Source organism: Selaginella moellendorffii, unplaced genomic scaffold (assembly GCF_000143415.4).
Source record: "Selaginella moellendorffii unplaced genomic scaffold, v1.0 SELMOscaffold_35, whole genome shotgun sequence".
Lineage (NCBI taxonomy): Eukaryota > Viridiplantae > Streptophyta > Lycopodiopsida > Selaginellales > Selaginellaceae > Selaginella > Selaginella moellendorffii.
This window is the reverse complement of record NW_003314296.1, coordinates 1,426,823-1,447,318: the sequence shown is the minus strand read 5'-3', so window position 1 is coordinate 1,447,318 and position 20,496 is coordinate 1,426,823. Positions and strand designations below refer to the sequence as shown.

Here is a 20,496-nt window from a genome sequence, read left to right as displayed (position 1 = left end):
CACCTTCTCTTCTCATTAAAAGACCTGTAACTAAAAAACTTCACCTTGCTACTATCTTGTAGAGTGGATATAGCTGGTTGAACAGCACCCACAATGGATCAGCCCCTAATCTAAATGAAAACAAATGTTTCTAAGTATTAGTTTATATAGTTGTTGTGGAATTATGTCAAAACGTTAGAATTGCATTATCAAGAACCAATAACTGCCCTGGAAAGTATGAAGGGTCATTTTTGGCTGCGTTAGTTTGTTTATTTACTTTTTTTTATTTGTTTTGTTTTTCTGCCACTATCTTCCCCTTCAATCAATGTTAGTGGCTCTACATCAATGGGAGAGAGCAAGACACCATAAAATCATGGCAATACCAAAGATAAGCATAACACCAACAAATTCATGCCCCCATAACACATTCTAAAGCTTGATCTGAAGATAACACACCAATATGAAGATGAAACCTCTAATGACACCATCTTACACCATAGCATAATGAGAATGAGGAGATTGACTTGGAACCAAGAACCAAAAACACAATCTTATTAAACACTAGAGCAAAGAAGAACCTCCACTTTGGGTAATAGGACAATGTTTAACTCTTAAAGCTTCTAGAAAATCAAAGGCCCTTTTTACCTATCTTCACTAAAACCACTCGCTTCACATTCCGTGTAATGTTGGCCCTTTTCTGGCCAAGTAGGTCATAGAACTTAGGGCTTGTGTGCGCGATGGCCGAGAATCGCTACATGCCCGTGCGCTCCCCGGAGCGGGCATCGGCCTCCGATCGGTGCAGCGTGTTTGAGGAGCTGCCACAATTGTCGATCGTCTCGGTGTGCCGCCAGAGCAGCGGGGAGCTGCGATACACGATCGAATTGGTTTACAAACAGGTAAAACCTTTCCATTCCCGTTCGAGGTAAATTCTTGTGATGCGCGCAGTTCAAATGGACTGTGTACAAAAAAGCCACACAGGCGCTATTGCTCCACGCCGCCGTGAAAACGAGAGCGTTTCTGGAGGATCTGAAGGAAAAGCATGAGAAAGTAAGCTTCTAGGCTCGCGATTTCTTTTCTCGGATTGTTTTTTATCCTTCTTTTCTCTGTCTTGGCGACTAGATCATCGAATGGATACAAAAGCTACAATCGTCTTGGGACGCTCAAGCTCACGAGGATTACGAGCAACACGATGCAACTATCACTCGCACGCATTCGATGCCACGGTAACTTTTTCTTCTTCTCGTCTTCTCGTCTTTGTGAAGAAATTGAAGAAATTGACAGATTAACGTTTCTTTTCCAGAGACGTTCCTTCTGCAGCAGCACTTCCCGTCATTCGTCCAACGCTGGGAAGACTTCCGAGCATAGCAGACAATTCCATCTCAGAGATGCAAACATACCTCGATCATTTTGTCAAGAATCTCGAGCTGCTCAACAGTGAAGCGGTTAGTCTCGCCTGCTTGTTTCTATGCAATTTTACTATCGTCGTTTGTCAGGTTTGCAAATTTTTCGGGGTCTCAGCTCTTTCGTTTGCACCAGAATACGGCTCTAAGCTGAAGGAGGGATATGTCAGGGTATGCCATCTGGACGACAAGGAACAAGGATGCTTTTCTTCTTGTTTCAATTGTTGTGGAGAAAGGTGGATGAAGGTTTGGCACGTCTTCTTTTGCGTTTCAAGAAAGTAAACGTTGATGAATTGCAGGTTTGGGCAGTATTAAAGCCTGGTTTCCTCGCTTTTCTTGCTCATCCTTTCGATCCAAAACCTTTGGACATCATTGTCTTTGATGTTCTCTCAAACAACACGGAAGGTCAGATATCCCTTGCTAAGCCAGAGAGGAGTCGTCTACAATCTGGATTTGCCGTGAGTTTTGACTGGCTTGCATCCGTTTGGGAATTTGACGTGACTTGCAGGTAACTTGCGGCAATAGAAGTGTTCGCGTGAGAACCAAAGGTGCGCGAGGGGCAGCTGAATGGATAGCTGCTATAAACGATGCCGGGCTAAGACCACCTGAAGGATGGTGCCATCCTCATCGCTTTGGCTCTTTTGCTCCTCCAAGGGGACTTACAAGCGATGGTAGTAAGGCGCAATATTTCATAGATGGAAAGTCGGCATTTGATGCTATTGCATCAACGATTTCATCCGCGAAGTCAGAGGTAACATACAATTCATTTTGGCATTTTTTTCTCACTATCTCTTATATAGATTTTTATAGCTGATTGGTGGTTCTGTCCTGAGCTTTATCTCAGACGTCCGTTTGCTCTTCACGAGTCTTCTCGGTTGGATTCTTTGCTTGGTGCGAAGGCAAGAGAAGGAGTACAGGTTTGTTGTCCTTATGCTGGTATTCATCTTTTTGATCGTCCTTTTTCTCTTCTAGATTTATGTTCTTCTGTACAAGGAAGTTGCGTTGGCTTTGAAAATCAACAGCCTGTACACGAAAAGAAAGCTACTTGGAATACACGAAAACATTAAAGTTTTAAGATATCCCGATCACTTCTCTTCTGGCGTTTATTTGTGGTAAGAATCTTATTTTTATTTTTTCTATACCAACATCTTCTTAGGTCGCACCACGAGAAAATTGTGATTGTCGATCAAAGAATATGTTTTTTAGGAGGTTTGGACCTCTGTTTTGGACGGTATGATGACCCTCACCATCTTCTGAGGGATGATCAAGCTGTTATCTGGCCCGGGAAGGACTACTACAATCCCAGGTATCTTTTCTAGATTTTATCAGCGATTTTTTTTCTCAGAAAAATCGCCTTGCTTTCCAGGGAATCGGAGCCAAACTCCTGGGAAGATGCAACAAAGGACGAGATTAACAGGCAAAAAACACCTCGCATGCCATGGCATGATATTCAGTGTGCAATATGGGGTCCAGCTTGTCGGGATGTCGCACGGCATTTTGTCCAGCGTTGGAATTATGCAAAGGTAAGGCACCAGTGTTACAATCTGTTTCTGAAATTTTGTAGTGTTTTGTTCTCAGAGAAACAAGGCACCCAATGAACAAGCCATACCTCTACTGCTGCCGCATCATCATATGGTTATTCCTCATTACCTTACTGGTAAGGAGGCAGAAGAGGCTCTCATGGAAGCGCAGGAAGAGCTTAGAAAAGCGTCCTTGAAACCAAGGTCATCTACCGATGATATACCAACCCTTCTACCCGCCGTAGAAGCACCGGATCAGACTGAGGAGCTGAAAGACCTCCTGGCGGACAACAGCAAACATTCGAAGTTACTGGCAAGATTCAGCAAGTTTAACAGTAGCAACAACAGCGTTGATCTACCATTGCTCAACTTCGTAGCCAGTGACGGTCCAGACGGTGTGAAGTGGTATGATGCGAATGGTAGTGCAGAAGATTGGTGGGAGAAAGATAATCCTTCGCCTCAAGAGGACGTGAAGGAAGTCGGTTCTCGAGTTAAATGCAACTGTCAGGTGGTTCGAAGTGTTGGACAGTGGTCTGCTGGAACAAGCCAGGTGGAAGAGCGGAGCATAGAAGCTGCATATTGCTCGTTGATTGACAAAGCCGAGCACTTCATCTATATCGAGGTACTTTTCGACACTGTTTCATATGATGTCTCCTAACGTATCATCTTTCATTCAGAACCAGTTCTTTATCTCTGGACTGGATGGCGATTCCGTGATTCAAAATCGTGTTTTGGAATCACTTTATACAAGGATACTACGTGCGTACAAAGAAAAACAGTGTTTCAGGGTGATTATACTGTTGCCACTGCTTCCTGGTTTTCAGGTAAGATTCCAAACTCGTTAAATGGCGACATTTAAGCATGTTTTCCATTTGTAGGGTGGTGTCGATGATACAGGAGCAGCATCTGTTAGAGCCATCATTCATTGGCAATATAGAACCATATGCCGTGGAAATTCGTCGTTGTTGAAGCGTCTAAGAGACACTATGGGGGACGCAGTGGAAGATTTTGTTAGTTTTTACGGCCTGAGACAACACGGCAAGCTGAAAGAAAACGGGCCACTTGTAACTAATCAGGTTAGCAAACTTTCAAGAAATTTTGCTCATCCGTTGCTCATGTTGTTTCCATTCTCGCAGATATATGTACATAGTAAAATTTTGATAGTAGACGATAGGGTGACGCTTATAGGCTCGGCAAATATCAACGATAGGAGTTTACTTGGGTCGAGAGACTCAGAAGTAAGAAGCAAAAGAAGTTTCGCTTTTTGTTTGATGCTAATCCTCGATTCTCTTTCCAGATCGCGGTCGTGATCGAAGACAAAGAATTTGTCACGTCCTTAATGAACAACACTGCTTACAAAGCCGGAAGGTTCGCTCACGGACTGAGAAAATCACTCTGGGTCGAGCATCTCGGTTTCCAAGCGTCCGAAGTAAGTGAAAGCACATCTCTGTGAAGCTCGCTCGTGCTTAACATGTGAAACTTTCCAGGCAGACGTGATCAAAGATCCTATTTGTGAGACCACTTACAAGGACGTTTGGACGTCAAGAGCAGAGGTAACACGAAACAAAAAACTAGACTTTTCTTTGTCTCGTCTTTCTCATCAAGACGAATTCGTCACTGCAGCTCAACACAGGATTGTATGACACCATTTTTGGATGCATCCCGAACGATTCCATACACACAAGGTAAGTCTTCGGAGTTTTTGTTTGTGAGAACTAGAACTTAACCGGAAAACATTCCAGGACTCAACTGCGGCAGATAATCTCGTCGCGAAAAGAGAAAGAAAAGAATGGCCACCATGTAAGTATCGACTTGGGCGTGGCCGACGATAGCTCTCACGCCGGAGGAGAAGCTCCATTTTTTAGTAGTAATGCGACCATGGTTGAGGGGATTCGAGGACATCTCGTCTGTTTCCCATTGAATTTTATGTGCGATGAGGATTTGCGACCAGTTTTCAATGAGAGTGAGTACTACGCCTCTCCACAAGTCTACCATTAGAACAAAACAAAAGAAAAATCGCTCACCATGTACAAAGGGCCACCCTCGCAAATAAATAAAACAAAGCTCTGAATCTTTCCAACGCGTTCTTCCCAGCGTGTTCGTACAAGGAATCGCGCGAGGATATGCCTTTAAACGGCTATTACTGTACGGCGCCGTCGGATGCCTCGGCCATCCGACGGTGGGTGGCCCGCCAGCTAGATTTTTGCAACAGAAATGCGGTTGATTTAAGTCCGGGAAGCCACGTCAGAGGCTCGTCGATTCCTCCACGTCACCGTGTGGGCTGAGTCAGCAGGGTTGATATATATACCCTTGGAAAAGAGGAGCCCTAAAATCGAAATGAGGATCCCATGGGCGGGGCGATCCAACGGCGGCAATCGAAATTTTTTTGATTAGCGGCGCCGCTCAGCTACTTCCCGCGAGCTATGGCCGCCAGAAACACAGCTCCAATGGCTCCCGGCGGCGCCGCCTCCTCTAGGGTTTGTGGGATTGGCGGATCGCCCCGGAACAAGCAGCAGCCAGCGTCGCCGCCGATCTTTGTGGCGGAGAAGCTCTTCGACGAGTTCTCGCTAGGTCGGATCAATGCGCATCACTCGCCGTCGTCGTCCGGGGATTTGTCTGCCGCCGCGGGAGCGCGATCCGACAGCGCCGCCAGGGGCGAGGCGACGGCGAAGATCGGGGGCAGCGATGCGGGATTCCAGCCGTCGGCACCGCCATTCGAATGCATCGGGCGATCGAATGTGGAGCTGTATGGCTTCAACGACATATTTGGGGGCGTTCCAGGGATCAAGAGCAAGACTGGCAGCAGCGATGACGATATTTTCACCATGGCTGGGGCTAGCGGCGGCGGCGGCGGCAATGCTTCTTCTTCTCCCACCACCAGCGGTGGCAGCGCCGCCCCGACGCATCAGCGGAGCTCCTCTTCGCCGCTGGGATCTCGGAGGCTCAACACAGTGACTGGCGAACCAAAGAGGTATGGATATGTAGATCTTTTTCGTCTTGGCTGGCTTGGATCGTTTTTGGGGCATGGATTTCTTGAGCTCTTGTGCATTGTTTCTTCTCCTTGCTTGGACGAATTCTTTCCAGGAATTTTTTATCCCTATATCGTGTTTTGCCCGTTAGCACAGGGAGAGCTTTTTATCATTTGGTGCTATAGATCCTTTCGTTCTTCACGAAATGCTTTAGAGGCTCCTTCATTTGATTTTTTCCTGGAGAGCTTTTTATCCATTTGGTGCGTTAGTGTTTGGTGCTATAGATCCTTTCGCTCTTTACGAAATAGTTTAGATGGTCCTTGCTTTGATTTCTTCTTGGAGCTCGAGTATTTTTCTTCGAGGATCACTGTGTGCCGTACTTCATGCGTCACTGATTTTTCAAACTCTATAGGTAGGATATACCAGACGTTTTAATCGTGTTTGTGCGTTTGCGTAGCGACAGGTGTGATGCCGAAACAAACCAATCTCAACACCAAGCCAGTGGTAGCGGCGGCAACAACAAAACCAGCGCTGATACTTCGCCACCACCAACCTTGTTTTCGCCAAAGGCTGGACGGGAGAGCTCGTCGTCGTCGTCAGGCGGACCTCACGGTACCTCTCGCCTCCGGAATTCGGGTACAGACGTGAAAGGTGCCGGGGGGAGTTGTGACCGACCAAATCAGCGTGTTGATAGCAGCGGCCCTCAAACGCAACAGAACAAGGCGCCACCATATGCCGTGAAGGTTTCAGCTTCTCCGCAAGACAAAGGTAGCTCCTCTTTTCAGAATTCGGCATTGTTGGCAGATTCAGATATAGGGAAAGTCGCGTCGCCTCCACCACCAACAGTGATGCCTTCCTGCTTGCCAAGTGTTTCCAGCTGCTCTCCAAGGCTGGGGTCAGGTGAGAAGGCTAACAGTGCTACCTCGGAAGCAGCAGAGATGAAGGCTCATCTGAACAGGACGCCAGGGGGCTTAGAGGCAGCAGAGAAGCGATCACGAAAGCACGAGACAGATCGTGCAAAAGAAAAATCCGAAGAGGGGTTGCTGCCTAGGGAGAATGGCAGCAAGAACAAATCGGATACAGGAGCTGGGAATTCTTCGCCTCGGAAGTCGAAAAGGCAGAGTGCTACGGAGAGGCTCAAGGCAGTGTTGTTTCCAGATTTCGGGAAGAAGGAGGACAAGGCCAAAGCGAAATCATGGTTCACGATTGGGGATTTGAAGCTTGTGACAAAGCCAACGGATGTCCCTCCTCCAAAGCGAGCACCTCCCGAGATGGTGGAGCAGGCGCAGGAGTTCGACGGTTTGTCGAAGTTCAAGAGAGATGAGCGGTGGCGTAGAAACTCTTGCGAGTTTCCTCTAGGCAAAGGTTCCAATCTGAAGGAAGCAGCGGGACACATGTCTCCACCTCTGGCACAAGCTGAAGATTTCGCTGGTCTTTCTTCGTCGGCGATGGCTATGAAGGAAGCTGTGGAACGAGCAGAGGCGAAACTAAAACAGAAGAAAAAGTCTGCAGAGGTTTTTCCTGAAATGACTGAGAGTGAGAAGCGAAGCGAAGGGAAGGTGAACGACTTTGGCAATCACGGAGCAAGAAAGGAGGGGGATATCGATAAGAGAGCTGTCGAGAGGGCTGCGCACGAACTTAGAGAGAAAGCTTTGAAGAAAGCTGCCGAGAGAGCTGTGGCTGCTGCGGGTGTGGAGAATGGACGGTCAACAAGCGCTCCAAAGCAGCGAGTCTCGGTAAAGAGTTGAGCGTTTTTCTTTCTCTGTCTTCTCTAACAAGAATTTTACTTGTGCAGGATGAAGCTGAGCGCAATGCGAAGAAAGTGTTCTTTAGCGGTGAACAATGCAGGCCTGCCAATAAAACAGAAACCTCCCCAAGCATTACCGACCCTGTACCCAATGGTATTGATTTTCCAGCATTCTCAGAGGACATGACACTGACATTGCCCATTCAGGGAATCTCGATAGAGATAAGAAGCAGAGAAGAGAATCAACCGACAAAGCACTAGAGGAGCGCGCGGTACGTACAAATTTACTAGTATATTGACAGCATGGGAACTCTAAAGTATTAAGTCATTTGACTAGGCGAAGGCCCTGGCGGAGAAAAACCAACGTGAGCAGACTGCTCAACAAGAGCAACAGGAGCGACAGGTAACTTCCGATCAAGCTTTTATCTCAACTCACACTGTTAAGTCTGTGCATTCAGCGAGTTTCTTCTACCGTGGACGCTCAAATAAGTGCGTGGGTCGCTGGTAAGGAAGGCAACTTGCGAGCGCTTTTATCGAGCCTGCACGATGTGAGTTTTTCCAGAAGCATACAGCACCGACTTTCTTGCAAGAATTGCGTTTGACGGCGATATCTTTTGTGCCAGGTACTGTGGCCAGGGAGCGGCTGGCAGCCCGTGGCATCGTCCGAGCTAAGCAACGAGGCTTCCATCAGGAAAGCGTACCGCAAGGCCACGTTGTGTGTCCATCCGGACAAGATCCAGCAAAGGACAACGCAGGAGAAGCTCATCGCGGAGAAGGTCTTCGATTTACTCAAGGTTTGCAAATAATATTAACAATGCACTATCTTTTTGTGCTTAAAACTATTTGCTTTGTGCCTCTCCAGGCAGCGTGGACAAAGTTTAACTCGCAAGAGGCTTTCTTTTGGCAAGTGTCGTGAGCTCCATGGATCAAACACCGGTATGTAGAGTTCCATTAGATCTTGTAAAAACAGGGAATGGCAACAGTAAAAAAACATCGCCAGGCATCGCCAGAGTGGCCGCAAACGGCGAAGAAGCCGGGCTCCACTGGTAAAAAAGTAATTCTGGTCTGGCCACGTTCTTCATTTCTTTCTTTAATCCACACTGTTGGTTTGTGATATCATCCAGGTTGCGCTAGTCAATACTGGAATCGTTGGAATGAAAGAACTTCCAAAAGAGAAGAGTGGATGGATCAAAGTTTCGTGACTAGTGAGATCTTTTGTTGATAGTGCTTGGATTTCTAGATAGATATGTACAAAACGCTGCTAGCTTTGTTCTATAGCGCTTTTAGCCTATAGGTAGATTACAATACATCACTTCTCACACTTTTTTTACTCTTTTTTACTGCCTAGGCGAGCTTTTCCCGTCGTCGCTTTGAGAAAGAAGAGCTCGCCTAGGACGTTACTTACTTGCCGTAGCAAAGCGAACGATCGATCGAGCGAGCGAGCGAGCTTCTCTCGATCGATCATCCATCGTCTAGATCACGTCACTGCACCAGATGCAGTGCTGCTCCAGCGCGAATCCCACGAGGCTGTAGCTCTCTGGAACCAGCGACTTTGTCTCGCGGTTCCACAAGTGGAGCGTGTACGCGCCATCGAGTAGTAATAAAGCCTCTTCTTTCACTTTCCGATCGTCTTCCATTCCATAACTCTCGCTGCTACTCCTCTTGCCGAAGAAGTAACTGCAAAGCAAGAAAAGATTAAACCACCAAAGAAGAAGTCTCGCAGCGTTTCTTTCTTTACCTCTTGATGTTGGAGGAACTTAAAGGAAAGAACGAGGACGATGGAAGTACGCGTAACTCTTGCTCGCTCTCTTGCCATGTCCGGTTACTCTGGCCAGGGATCGCGCTACTTGCGACGCGAGTGAGCAAGTCGGCGCCATTGTAGTCGAGAAGCTTGTCATCGTACGTTGCAGTGTACTCTTCCATGCATTCTTTGAGGAACACACTGGACGGAGAAGAAAGGCGTGAGAAATAAAAACCTGTGATGGCTTTTGCGTACCTTGCTTTCTTAAAAGCCATCACCGCGCCGTTTAGCCTCGTTTTGCCATCGGCCAGAGCTTCCATCCCCACCGCGTTCTGCAAAGAAGTTAACGGTTTGAGGACAACCACATCGGAATCCAGATACACTCCTCCATACCTGCACAAATCAGACACAAGTAAGACAAAGAGAAGATCTATCTTGTGCTCGGAGAAAAGATTGAAACTTACTTGTACAGAGCAGCCAGACGCAGCAATTCGCTGTAATGGATGTAGAAAAGCTCGACTCTTCTCCACTCCACCCAGACGGATGCAAACATCTCGGCTGGTGTATTTTCCAGGAGTTCTTCGAGGTTCGGACGTACCACAGCCACTCTCAGCCTGCCAAAGAGAAAACGACTCGGGTCACCAGCACATCTAAGAAAGTCCTCACCCTTTCTTCGCAAACTTATCGAAAAAACCAGGTTCCATGGTCTCCGAGAAGACCACGACGCAAGCTTTCGGATGGAAGTGAAGCAGGCTCTCGAGTCCTCGCTGATGCCGGACTGTGTACGACCAGGGTGGCGAGTTCCACGCTTGGAAAACGTTGAGCTCGCATTCATTCTCCCCGTGGAAACGCTCCATAAACTCGGAGAACGATAGCATCGAGTCGAGACCTGGAAAGTACCCCCATCTCCGAGTGTCTCCTTTTGCTCGCTTTCTCCTCTTTTCGTGCGTTTCCAGCAGCTCTTTCCTGCCATTCCCGGCCTTTACTTTCCCCTCCACCTCGACGCTTTTGTCTTCCGCATTCTCTTTAGCGTCGCTAGTAGCAGCTTCCTCCATCGCGGATTTTCGAAAGCTCCGGGACATTGCTCGGTCGCTCTTGGTGAGCCCCCAAGGCTCCAGAGTGTCTGGGTCTTGCAAAAGCGCGCTCCCTGTAGGATCGAAAGGTGGCCGGAGGATCCTCTTCGCAAACCTCGCGTCGAAAACGTTCTTAGGCGGAACGCGTTGCTTCTGAGAGGCACTCGCACCTAGCAGCTTAGAGCTAGCCTGCTTCTCCCTCCTTGAAAAGAGAGCGTCCTCAAAGTCCACAACTTGGTTCGTATCCAAAGGCTCGTCGTCGCTGCTAAAGGACAGCTTCTCCCTCCCAGCATCTTTGGTTTCAGCTTGGAAGGAATCTTTCCCAAGTCCAAGCTTCCGTCCACCAAAAACCGCAGGCTTTGCGTCCACCGGCATCTTGATCACACCAAGAACACTGTCCCACAAAACTCTCCCAGTATCGTTCTCGTTCTTCCCACTCTCCTCCGGGCTATGCCGCTCCAAACTCTTGATCTGGCCCAGCCTTTCCAACCTCTTCTCAGTCTTGTTCCTCGGAACTTTCTCATCGCCACCACCATCACCACCCTTCGAATCCACACCCCCTCGAAAAGAAACTGGAACCTCCTGATCTTGCTCGTCCTCTACCTCATCGCCCTCTTCACCCTCTAGATCTTCCTCCTCTTCCTCTCGCCGAGCCTGATCCTGCCTCAAAACATCCACGTCCTCGATCACCGCATCGTCTAGCTCCATATCCTCGTCTTCCAGCTCCTCCATCTTGGCCTCGGCTGCTCTATCCAAGCTCTCAAACTCGGCATTCTCTTGCTCCAAGTCGGTTAGTTCCATCTTCTTGCCGCTACTCTCCTCCACCGCTGCTTTTCTTCCCATAGTCTTGAGCCTCTGCGCTTGGACCGAGAAATCATCCTTGTCTTCCTCTACGCTGCTCGATCCGCTCAGTACCGACCCAAATCCGCCCAGCCGAGCCTGGAGATAGAAGACCGAGACGAGCAGCAGCGTGCCGCCGAGGATCACCGCGACGCTCGTCTTCCAGCCATGGAATTTGAGACGCGGCGACGCTGCTCCAGGCAGGGAGGCGGACCTCGAGAAGCGGGTCCGTCTCGCATTGCTCGACTGCAATCTCTTCATTGCTGCTGCCGCATTGCTGCGGGCCAGGCGAGTGATCGATCGCGCAAGCGTATGCTTACCTGGTGGATCCCTTTCGCCTTTTTCTAGGGTTTATGCTGCCATAGATAGCGGAATATCTCAGATGCTTTACAGGATTTTCTGTTTAGCAATATTTTATTTAGATTACTTTTTCTCTAATTAACACAACTGGATTAAGGAGACAATTAGTAATTCTGATGGGAATCCAACTTTTACTTTTTATAAATTAACGTTTTTCATTTTTGGCCTTACAGTTTTAGTGCACAATAAAGATAATTCAAGGCTTTTAATTTTAGCTTGATCTCTATTTAATGTTTTTGTTTGTTTGCTTAAGCAAACCTGTGAGTCCCTTAAAATATGCTTAGATATGCTAGGATATTCTATCATCTAACGGTTGTTATTCATTTAAATTAATTTTGTATTTATAATTTATAAACTTTCCTAAACACTTCCTAGTATATTCTATATTCAATAAGATTAATCTTGTGTTTATAAATTATAAACTTCCATTTGATCAATTAGATTAATAAACACTATGCTCGTAACAAATTATTTTATATATTCTTTTTTACACATTTATTCATATGAAAATTTGTAACGTCTAAATTTCTGACTATAAAAGTGGAGATCCAACATGTTGCACCACAGCAATCTCAACACCCGTCTTTGCAAAAATCTCCTTAGGTACAAACATACGCCATCCATGTAAAGCTTTTCGCTCCAGCTCGCCACGCAGACGGACTGAGATGGAGACCCAGATCCTGATCGTGTTGCTCGCCACATCAAACTCATACAAGCCAACGTGTTTGTACGAGTACAGGGTGCTCTAGAAAAATCTCAGAGCGCTCAACACTGTTGCATTGACACCATTCCGCATGGCCGCGAGTGAAGGTGTAGACGTCGCCAACCTAGATTCTTCCCTGGGAAGAATTGTATCAAGACGATGCGCTACCATGCTGCAGCTGCCTGTGCGCCGTTTCCCAAGACAAGCGCCTCAAGCTCGCTCGCTCCATAAAGCTTAGAAAGCTCTACGTTGGGATTCCCTTTTGTCAAACAGTGGGAGGAGATCCCATACTAGATATTGGGGGTGCTTGTCGAGGGGTGTTCCTCTTGGCCACTGGCGAGGAGGAGTTCAAGGTTGTAGTGTGGTCCTTGGAGCCACCAAGATCGAGCATCAAGCCCAACATTCCTGTCACAAGTTTGTAATTTACGTAAGCCATGGCTTCAAGCATTATAAGAACAAAGAGTCATAAAGTTTTGAAAGCATAACATACGCTACAGGTTCATCAGGATCAATGTCTATAAGATTCTCGGCCGCCACTCTTCCTCGAGCCACATCTTGGTATAGCTTCGAGGCACTGAGCAAGCAGTTCCAGATCGCTATGTCCGGCGAAAACGGCATATTCCTGATCAGTTCCTCTGCTTCGAGCAGCCGTCCCGACCGCCCAAGGCTGTCAACGATGCAGGAGTAGTGTTCTCTCACGGGTTGTAAGCCATAGTCTGAAGTCATCGACGCAAACTTCTCCCAAGCTTGATGGAGCTCGCCAATGTGACTACACGCGATCAAAACCGCCAGGAACGAGATCTCGTTTGGGATCACTCCCTCGAGCTGGAGTGAGTTGAAATGATCCATGGCTTGTTGCCCACAACCATTCTCCGAGTAGCCGTCCAACATCGCGTTCCAGGTTATCAGATCCTTCTCGGGCATGGCATCGAAGGCAGACTTTGCGTTAACAAGCTGCCCGGATTGGGCATACCCGGCAATGATCGTGTTCCACGAGAAAGCACAATGCTCGGGCATTGTCTCAAAGATCTTTCTCGCAGAAACAAGATCGCCAGTTTGGGCATATGCAGCTGTGAGGGTGCTCCACGATGCCGAGTTCCATCCGGGCATGCGATCAAACAGGTGCTTAGCTCGATCGATCTCGCGCTTGTTTGCAAACGCTGTGATGATCATATTCCACGACACAACATTGTGATCACTCACATTCACAAACAGATCCACTGCTTGAGTGAGGCAGCCGTTTTGCGCAAAGCTATACACCATGGTGTTGCAAGCCACTGGGGAGTGGAGTGGCATCCGATCAAAGAACCCCTTCGCCTCGGCAGTGTGGAGATTTCCACCAAAACCAGCGAGAATTGCACACCACGACACCTCGTTTCTTCGTGGCATTCGATCAAAGAGTAATTTCGCTTGATCCAATTGCCCCGATTGAGCGTACACCGCCACCATTGCAGTCCAGGAGACCACGTCCTGCTCCGGCATTCTCGAGTATATCTCCTCTGCCTCGGGGATATTCCCGTTCTCGGCATATGCCTGGAGCAGTGTCGTCCACGAGAGGATATCCCACGCCGAAAGCTTCTCAAACATGGCACGCGCCTCCTGGAGCTGGGACTTTTGAGCGTAGGCATTTATCATCGCGTTGATCGATGCAAGGCTCTTTTCTGGCATCTCATCAAAGACCCCTTTAGCTGCAACAAGATACCCTTCATGGGCATACGCTGTAAAGATTGAGTTCCACGCTATCACCGTCCACTCCGGCATGTAATCGAACACGGCACGTGCTTCCGCCAACTTTCCATGTGTACTGTATGAAGTTAGCATGTTGATCCATGTCACGATGTCTCTATGTTGGCAGGAATCGAACGTGGATTTAGATTCCACAAGATGCCCAGTTCGGGCATATGCTGCAACGAGAGAGTTCCATGAAACGGTGTTCCATTGTGGCATCCTGTGAAAGAACTGGATCGCTGTGGCGGCGTGAGAGCTTTGCCCAAACGCTGCGATCATTCCATTCCAGCAAACAACGTCTCGTTCGGGGCTACCGTGGAAGATCGCCGCGGCTTGATCCAATTGCCGGTGCTGGATGTGGGCGGTCATGATCACGGAGCAAGAGACGCAGTCCTTCACCAGGAGCTGATCGAAGACGCGCGTGGCGGAGTCGAGATTGGTTTCGAGGCGGGTATACATTTGGATCAAGAGATGGGCGAGGATGCGATGCTGGGAGAGGCCGCAGGAGAGGACCCGGGCGTGGAGGAGCTTCCCAGTGTTGAGATCGGTGCATTTCTTGAGCTGCTGGGCGAGATCGTCTTTCAGGAGCTGGGAGATGCTGGCAAGGAAGTGGGGGGAGATGTGAGTTCTCCCATGGACCATTCGAACTAACACATCCTCTCATTAGATCCAATGCCATCCAATTGAGATCATTGCCCTATATTGGGTTCAAAATTAAATATATTAGATTTTATGCCATTATTAAATAAAGAAGCAATAGGAAAACTATTACAAATAATTTTTAATAATAATCTAATAACTAAAGAAATTGTAACATTTAGCACTATGTGCTATTGCTTGCCAAAATATAATACATGTTTTATATATATATATATATATATGCATTGTGTTTATTATATTAATGTAGCTGTTTCTAGTTTCTACACATGTGTCAGCTGACAAGAAACTTGAAGCACTTATTAAACTAGGTTGAGGAATTTAGCAGTTAAATGTATAGCATATTAAAAATAATTTCTCCTTTTCTTATTTCATATTGCTTATGTTTAAGTAAATATTATGAAAAGCCGGAAGGTACAATAACAATAGATTTTAGGCAAAATGTTATTATTCCAATTGTTTTAGAACTTATTTCAAAAGCAGGTGAAAGAAAAGAAACTTTTATAGGATTTTCATATTCAAAGGTAATACATGGTAAAAATAAAGATATAATGGTCACAATAGAGGCTTTTGATGTACAAAGTGCTTTTATTTACTTTAAAGTATTATGTAGCCTTATTCCTAATCTTCATTTATCTAATAATGGTAAATTTTTAAGAGAAGAATTTATGAAACTTCTAAATGACCATGTTCTAAATGATTTTGTCACTTATAAATCTGTTGAGTATATAGATGAGCGTTACTCAATATCTTACACCATAGAAACATATGAAAATATTCAACTCCCAGTTCAAAATATAAATAGCATTTATCATTTGGAACTTGATGCTTATGATTGTCCTATTTATAAAACTTGTATTAAAAGTGGGCCATTACTTTCTTATTTTTCAATGCTTGTAAGTGGGGCTTTTTTATTATCTTCAAATCAGCTATATATTTTATATATGCAATTCGATTGTAACTTAGTTCTTTATTATGGGAAACTAGTAATTTGGAATACAAAAACTAATAGAAAAGGTGTTGGATGTTTCTTTCAAATAAGAAAAGATGGCAATTTAGCTGTATATGATAAATATCTAAATGTTATATGGTCTAAAAGTATATATTGGAAAAATGAATGGGTTATGTTTTCACTTTGTATAGAAAACACAGGTCACATAGTTGTGTATGATACAGATAATCAAACTTGTATATGGATTTCAGAAATTAAATAAGAAAAATTATAGATTAGAGAACTTTATATGTTTTTTATTTTGGTATCAAAGTCTAGGATCAGCTAGCCAACATTCAAATTTCCTTGACGAACTTTAAGTCGTGTATAGTTGCATAGCATAGAGAATTGATCCCATGCTCTAACATGAAGGAATTTTGCATAAAATCTTATTTGAACGCATCTAAGGAGATTCCTTTACATATGTCATAGTAATTTATAACTCCAACCCCATTGCCACAATTCCACTAGTTTGCCTGGACGTGAGATGTCTGTGACCTAGAAACCAATTCTCCGTGCGAGCCGTCACATTTGCCCAAAACAAAGAGCCCAACGCTTTGGATTCCACGACGTGGCAATGCCACATTCTGCCACGTATACAGACAACTCACCCACTAAAACACCGACACGTGGTTGGCAGGAGGAATATGCTGCTTGTCTTGATTACCAACAGCGACGGCTTTGCCCGCCGTCAGACTGACGGAGTGTTTGTGTCCTAATCCCCCTCCGTTTACTTTAAACCCCCTCGTGTTATAACCGGGTTAGTTAGGCGTAACAAAGCCATGTGTTTAAGCACTTTTAAGTAACCTCCTCCTCCTCCTCCATCTTCTTCTCGTTGTTCTTCATCCATTCATTTTCTCTCCTTCGTTTCTTCCCTCCTCAATCCCCCCCTCAATCCCTATTCTCCTTCGATTCCCTCGCTCTCTCTCGCTGGAGCGCTTGGCAGGGCTGTATGGCGCCCGGGCGGCGATTGCTCCTCTCGCGCAGCAGCGGCCGCGGCCGAATTCGCTGCGCCGCGCGTGGATGAGCGAGGAGGAGGGAATCCCAGGCGCTGCTCGCTCCACTCCTCCATCGCTTCGATTCAATTCGTGACGACGCTCCGCCGCACCGGGCCGACGATTCTATCTCCTCCGGCAAAAATTTCCCTCTCTTGCTTGTTCTTCCTCTACCATTCCATTCCATTGCGGCTGCTGCTGCCACAGGAAATCCTCATCCATCTCGCCGTAAGGAGGAAGAAATCCGCGCGGCATTCGTCCGCTAGCTCTCCGGGGGGGTTTCAGGGCCGTCTGGAAGGCAGGCAGGGTTTCTTCCACCTGTGAGAGAGAGGGGAAGAACACACAAGGGATATTTCGAGAGGGAAGAGGACGAAGGAAGAAATCTTCCATCGCGATAGATAGACATCTCCCGGAGGCAAGCATCCATCGGATGGATTTGAGCGGGCACGACAACAGCAGCAGCGCTAACAGCATCCGCCCGGATCTCACCATTCCCATGCCGCCGAGCTTCGTCGCGGGGGCAATGGCCGCGGCCGCCGCGGCAGCCGCCGCCCACGATTCCTCCACCCCCACCGCCAAGCAGCAGCAGCAGCAGCAACAGCAACAAAATCTCGCCAAGCTCTCCTCCGCGGCAGTGGCAGCGGCCGCGGCGGCATCCAACAACGGCAACACGGCAGCGGCATCGATCGACCCCGGCAAAGATTTGGCGCTGCTCAAGCCCGACGGTACCAAGAAGGCGGTGCGCTACCGCGAGTGCCTCAAGAACCACGCCGCGGGGATCGGCGGCCATGCCCTAGACGGCTGCGGTGAGTTCATGCCCAACAAGGAGGACGAGAGCTCCATGCGCTGCGGCGCTTGCGACTGCCACCGCAACTTCCACCGCCGCGAGGTGGAGGGCGAGAAGCCAATCTGCGACCTGTGCAAGGAGGACGACGGCACCGCGGGCGGCACGCCGGGCGGTACCGCGCGGCACGGCGGCGGTAAGCGGCTGGCGGACTTTGGCGGTGGCGGCGGCGGCGGTGGTGGCGGTGGCCAGCCGCTCAAGAAGAGGTTCCGGACGAAGTTCACCAACGAGCAGAAGGAGCGGATGTTTGTGCTGTCGGAGAAGCTGGGGTGGCGGATCCAGAAGCACGACGAGGCGGAGGTGGCGCAGTTTTGCGCCGACACGGGCGTCAAGCGGCACGTCCTCAAGGTGTGGATGCACAATAACAAGCACACTTTTGGTAACAAGAGGTTGTCACCTACAGATGCTCCTCATGATCCCACCTAACCCCCTCTCTCTCTCTCTGTCTCCCCCTCCCTCTCTCTCTTTTATTTCTTACTTCCATCACTCCTCTCACTTCCTCCATTTTTAACACCTCCATTTTCATCTCCTCCAACTCCAAAATTTTGTTTAAAATCTCTGTTCTCTCTCTCTCTCCCTCCTCTTCTGTAGTCCTCTTCTGTAATCTTGTGTTCTCCATCAACTGTTTACCCTCTCTTTGTTTCATTACCATTTTGTGGTGACTCCATCATCTTGATCTCATGGGTGGAGGGAGCTCTCTTTTCTCTTCTCAGCTTTTTCCTCACAGAAATTCTTAGGCCTATGTAATATGTACACAGAGAGACAACCAACAGCATCAACAACAGCAGCCAATCAACAAACTACAGTACTTTTCTCCAATTTTTTTTTTTTTTTTTTTCTTCTTCTATTTAAGCATGCAAGTCACAATGGGCAGAGGAATTTCAGCAAGCCAAAAAGTGAAGCTCTTCCTCTCTGCATCGAGGGGATTTGGATTTGCAGCCAAGCAGTAGACTCGAGTGTATACTACCTTCTGTATAAGTATAAACTGGTTGATACTTTAAACAATCACACACACACACGCACAAATCCCAGGCCTTTGTTTATAATTGATCTCAGCAGCAAGCGCTCGCTAACATTGGGCAGCAGCTCCTATCAACAGTGAGAAGATTTTTCGCTGGAGATTTCTTTGTGCTGCTGGATCGAGATCGAGAGAGAGAGCCTGTGGCTTGTGTTGCGTGTAAACAAGTGCTTGTTTCTGTGCTCTAGGCAAATCCCCAGAACGAATAGTTTAAGCTGGCGGATTTGTTTTCATGGCTGGTCTCGCCATTCCCTCTCTCCCAATTGTCCATGATATCTCCGCTTAGTTTTTAGTTTCTTGAGATCTTTCTAATTGTTGATTGATTGATTGACCTGACTGCTGGTTTCTTCAATTCTCCATCGCCCTGTCCGCAAAGCGGAAAAGATGCCGCTAGATTCCGCCTGCCCATTGGATGGATCGAGAGGTTGATTAGACTAAAAGGCCGGGATTTGTTTAGTGAAATCCTCTGGCGAGTAAGCAAAGTTTATAAAGGACACGGCAAGCTACTCTTTAAGCCAGCGCTCATTCTAGAAATAAATGGATGGATGTTAGCCCGTTGGTCTCCAAAGCAAAGGGCAAAACCTTGGTCCCACTTACATCCTCAAAGTCAAGCCAGGTCACTGTTGTCTAAATCATCATCTTTTTAATTTTCTAGTTTTTTTCTCCTTTTTTTTTTCAAATTATCTCTAGAAGATCTCCGTACCACCAGTTCGTACTGTCCGCGTTTCCGTACCTCGAATTTGTTTAGTCGGTGCTGGGAAACGTGGATCACACAAACCTTATCGCTCTGTCAACAGGAATGTGGGGGTTTGGGTTTCGCAGAGGCATAAAACTGTGACAAATCAAACAAAATAAAATAAAATTATAGAATAAAGAAGAAAGAAAAAATGGTGGAGAATATATGAGAGATGGGCCAACCCAACCACACACTCGTTATCCAATGGCAATCTAGCCGTTTAAAGGCAAATGCAATCCCCCTTTCAAGAAAGAACAAAAGGTCAATTCCGATCTTTGGTTGCCAGCCAGCTAAGCCCAGCAGCGAGACAAAGAAAGCAGAGAAAGTTTCCTTGACAAACAAACAATGCTTTCACATGCTGGATTTATGGCAGCCCTTTTAGCCGAGCTTGTTAGGTTAGGTCCTCATAAATGCCGATCTCATCACGTGTCTTAATACGTGTATTGTTCTTGTGATCACGCCCCGGCAAGCGTTTCTTACCTGAGTGCAAATGTGCCGGGTTTCGGCATCCTCTGTGAAGTGAGGGGATTTTAGATCCAAGATTTAATTGTAGAGGTGAATTGAGCAAATGTTCAAGTGACTCCTGTAGTTCTTCTGCTGATGTTGATCTATCTCAATATCCTATCTTACAGAGCCTACCATGAATTATTATCTGTTTTAGAATGTATACTTTGACCCCATTCATAGTATATGTTTCAAGTTATTAATTTTAAATCAGTCTAGAATGCTTTCTTACTTCTACATTTATGTTTTGGATAAATGATCAAATTTTCTATTCATTCCTGTATTTGAGGTTGTGAGCAAATGACTAAAGAGAACTTTAGAGCTAAGCACTTTTGTACTTTGTGCTCTTGACATTATGCTAGAAAATGTTCTTAAGAAATCAGCTGTAAATTTTAATATTTTAAGGAGTTCCCAGATTTTTGTAAAGTATTAAGTAAGTGGAAAAAAAACAGAATAATATTACTTAATAGTAGCTTTGTTCTCTCAGGAAACTAAAATAAAATAAAGATATTTCAATAAACCTATTTTCTTAATATAATTCTCTAATATAAGAAAAATAATAGTAACTTATATAAAGTGAGCTTCAATTTTCAATAAAAATATTTAGTTGTCTAGCTCTATCTATATGATTGAGATCAATAAATAATAAATTAAAAAAATATTCAAAATGGAAAAAGCCAAAATATATTAA

The 20,496-nt window shown here is 46.5% G+C and overlaps 5 protein-coding genes across 6 annotated transcripts; 3 read left to right on the top strand and 2 right to left on the bottom strand.

Moving 5' to 3' along the window:
* Positions 1-685: 685 nt before the first annotated feature.
* On the top strand, positions 686-4,979 carry LOC9657585 (phospholipase D zeta 1). Its single transcript, XM_024682820.1, has 19 exons — positions 686-875; positions 925-1,026; positions 1,099-1,202; positions 1,280-1,421; positions 1,473-1,625; positions 1,679-1,837; positions 1,888-2,130; positions 2,180-2,296; positions 2,352-2,491; positions 2,536-2,685; positions 2,746-2,902; positions 2,958-3,521; positions 3,577-3,723; positions 3,778-3,975; positions 4,036-4,137; positions 4,197-4,328; positions 4,387-4,452; positions 4,523-4,584; positions 4,642-4,979. Exons 1-19 carry the CDS (start codon positions 717-719, stop codon positions 4,895-4,897), a joined length of 3,153 nt encoding a protein of 1,050 aa, XP_024538588.1. The 5' UTR covers positions 686-716; the 3' UTR covers positions 4,898-4,979.
* A 269-nt stretch (positions 4,980-5,248) lies between these two features.
* Positions 5,249-8,729, top strand: LOC9656859 (auxilin-related protein 2). Of its 2 annotated transcripts, none has more exons than XM_024682671.1 (8): positions 5,249-5,870; positions 6,332-7,604; positions 7,664-7,769; positions 7,823-7,887; positions 7,953-8,018; positions 8,074-8,163; positions 8,239-8,409; positions 8,478-8,729. In XM_024682671.1, exons 1-8 carry the CDS (start codon positions 5,323-5,325, stop codon positions 8,529-8,531), a joined length of 2,373 nt encoding a protein of 790 aa, XP_024538439.1. In that variant the 5' UTR covers positions 5,249-5,322; the 3' UTR covers positions 8,532-8,729. The 2 variants fall into 2 exon arrangements, with proteins under 2 accessions (XP_024538439.1, XP_002977932.1); XM_002977886.2 differs by having other exon boundaries at positions 6,326-7,604.
* Positions 8,730-8,864: 135 nt separating this feature from the next.
* Positions 8,865-11,619, bottom strand: LOC9657584 (uncharacterized protein At4g19900). Its single transcript, XM_002977721.2, has 5 exons — positions 10,023-11,619; positions 9,821-9,970; positions 9,612-9,749; positions 9,354-9,557; positions 8,865-9,292 (listed from the first exon to the last, which is right to left on the bottom strand). Exons 1-5 carry the CDS (start codon positions 11,528-11,530, stop codon positions 9,088-9,090), a joined length of 2,205 nt encoding a protein of 734 aa, XP_002977767.1. The 5' UTR covers positions 11,531-11,619; the 3' UTR covers positions 8,865-9,087.
* A 1,160-nt stretch (positions 11,620-12,779) lies between these two features.
* On the bottom strand, positions 12,780-14,519 carry LOC112349047 (pentatricopeptide repeat-containing protein At4g02750-like). The gene has a single exon (XM_024682637.1). It carries the CDS (start codon positions 14,517-14,519, stop codon positions 12,780-12,782), a length of 1,740 nt encoding a protein of 579 aa, XP_024538405.1.
* Positions 14,520-16,276: 1,757 nt separating this feature from the next.
* LOC112349052 (zinc-finger homeodomain protein 7-like) lies at positions 16,277-18,569 on the top strand. Its single transcript, XM_024682672.1, has one exon. It carries the CDS (start codon positions 17,134-17,136, stop codon positions 17,971-17,973), a length of 840 nt encoding a protein of 279 aa, XP_024538440.1. The 5' UTR covers positions 16,277-17,133; the 3' UTR covers positions 17,974-18,569.
* The last annotated feature ends 1,927 nt before the right edge of the window (positions 18,570-20,496 follow it).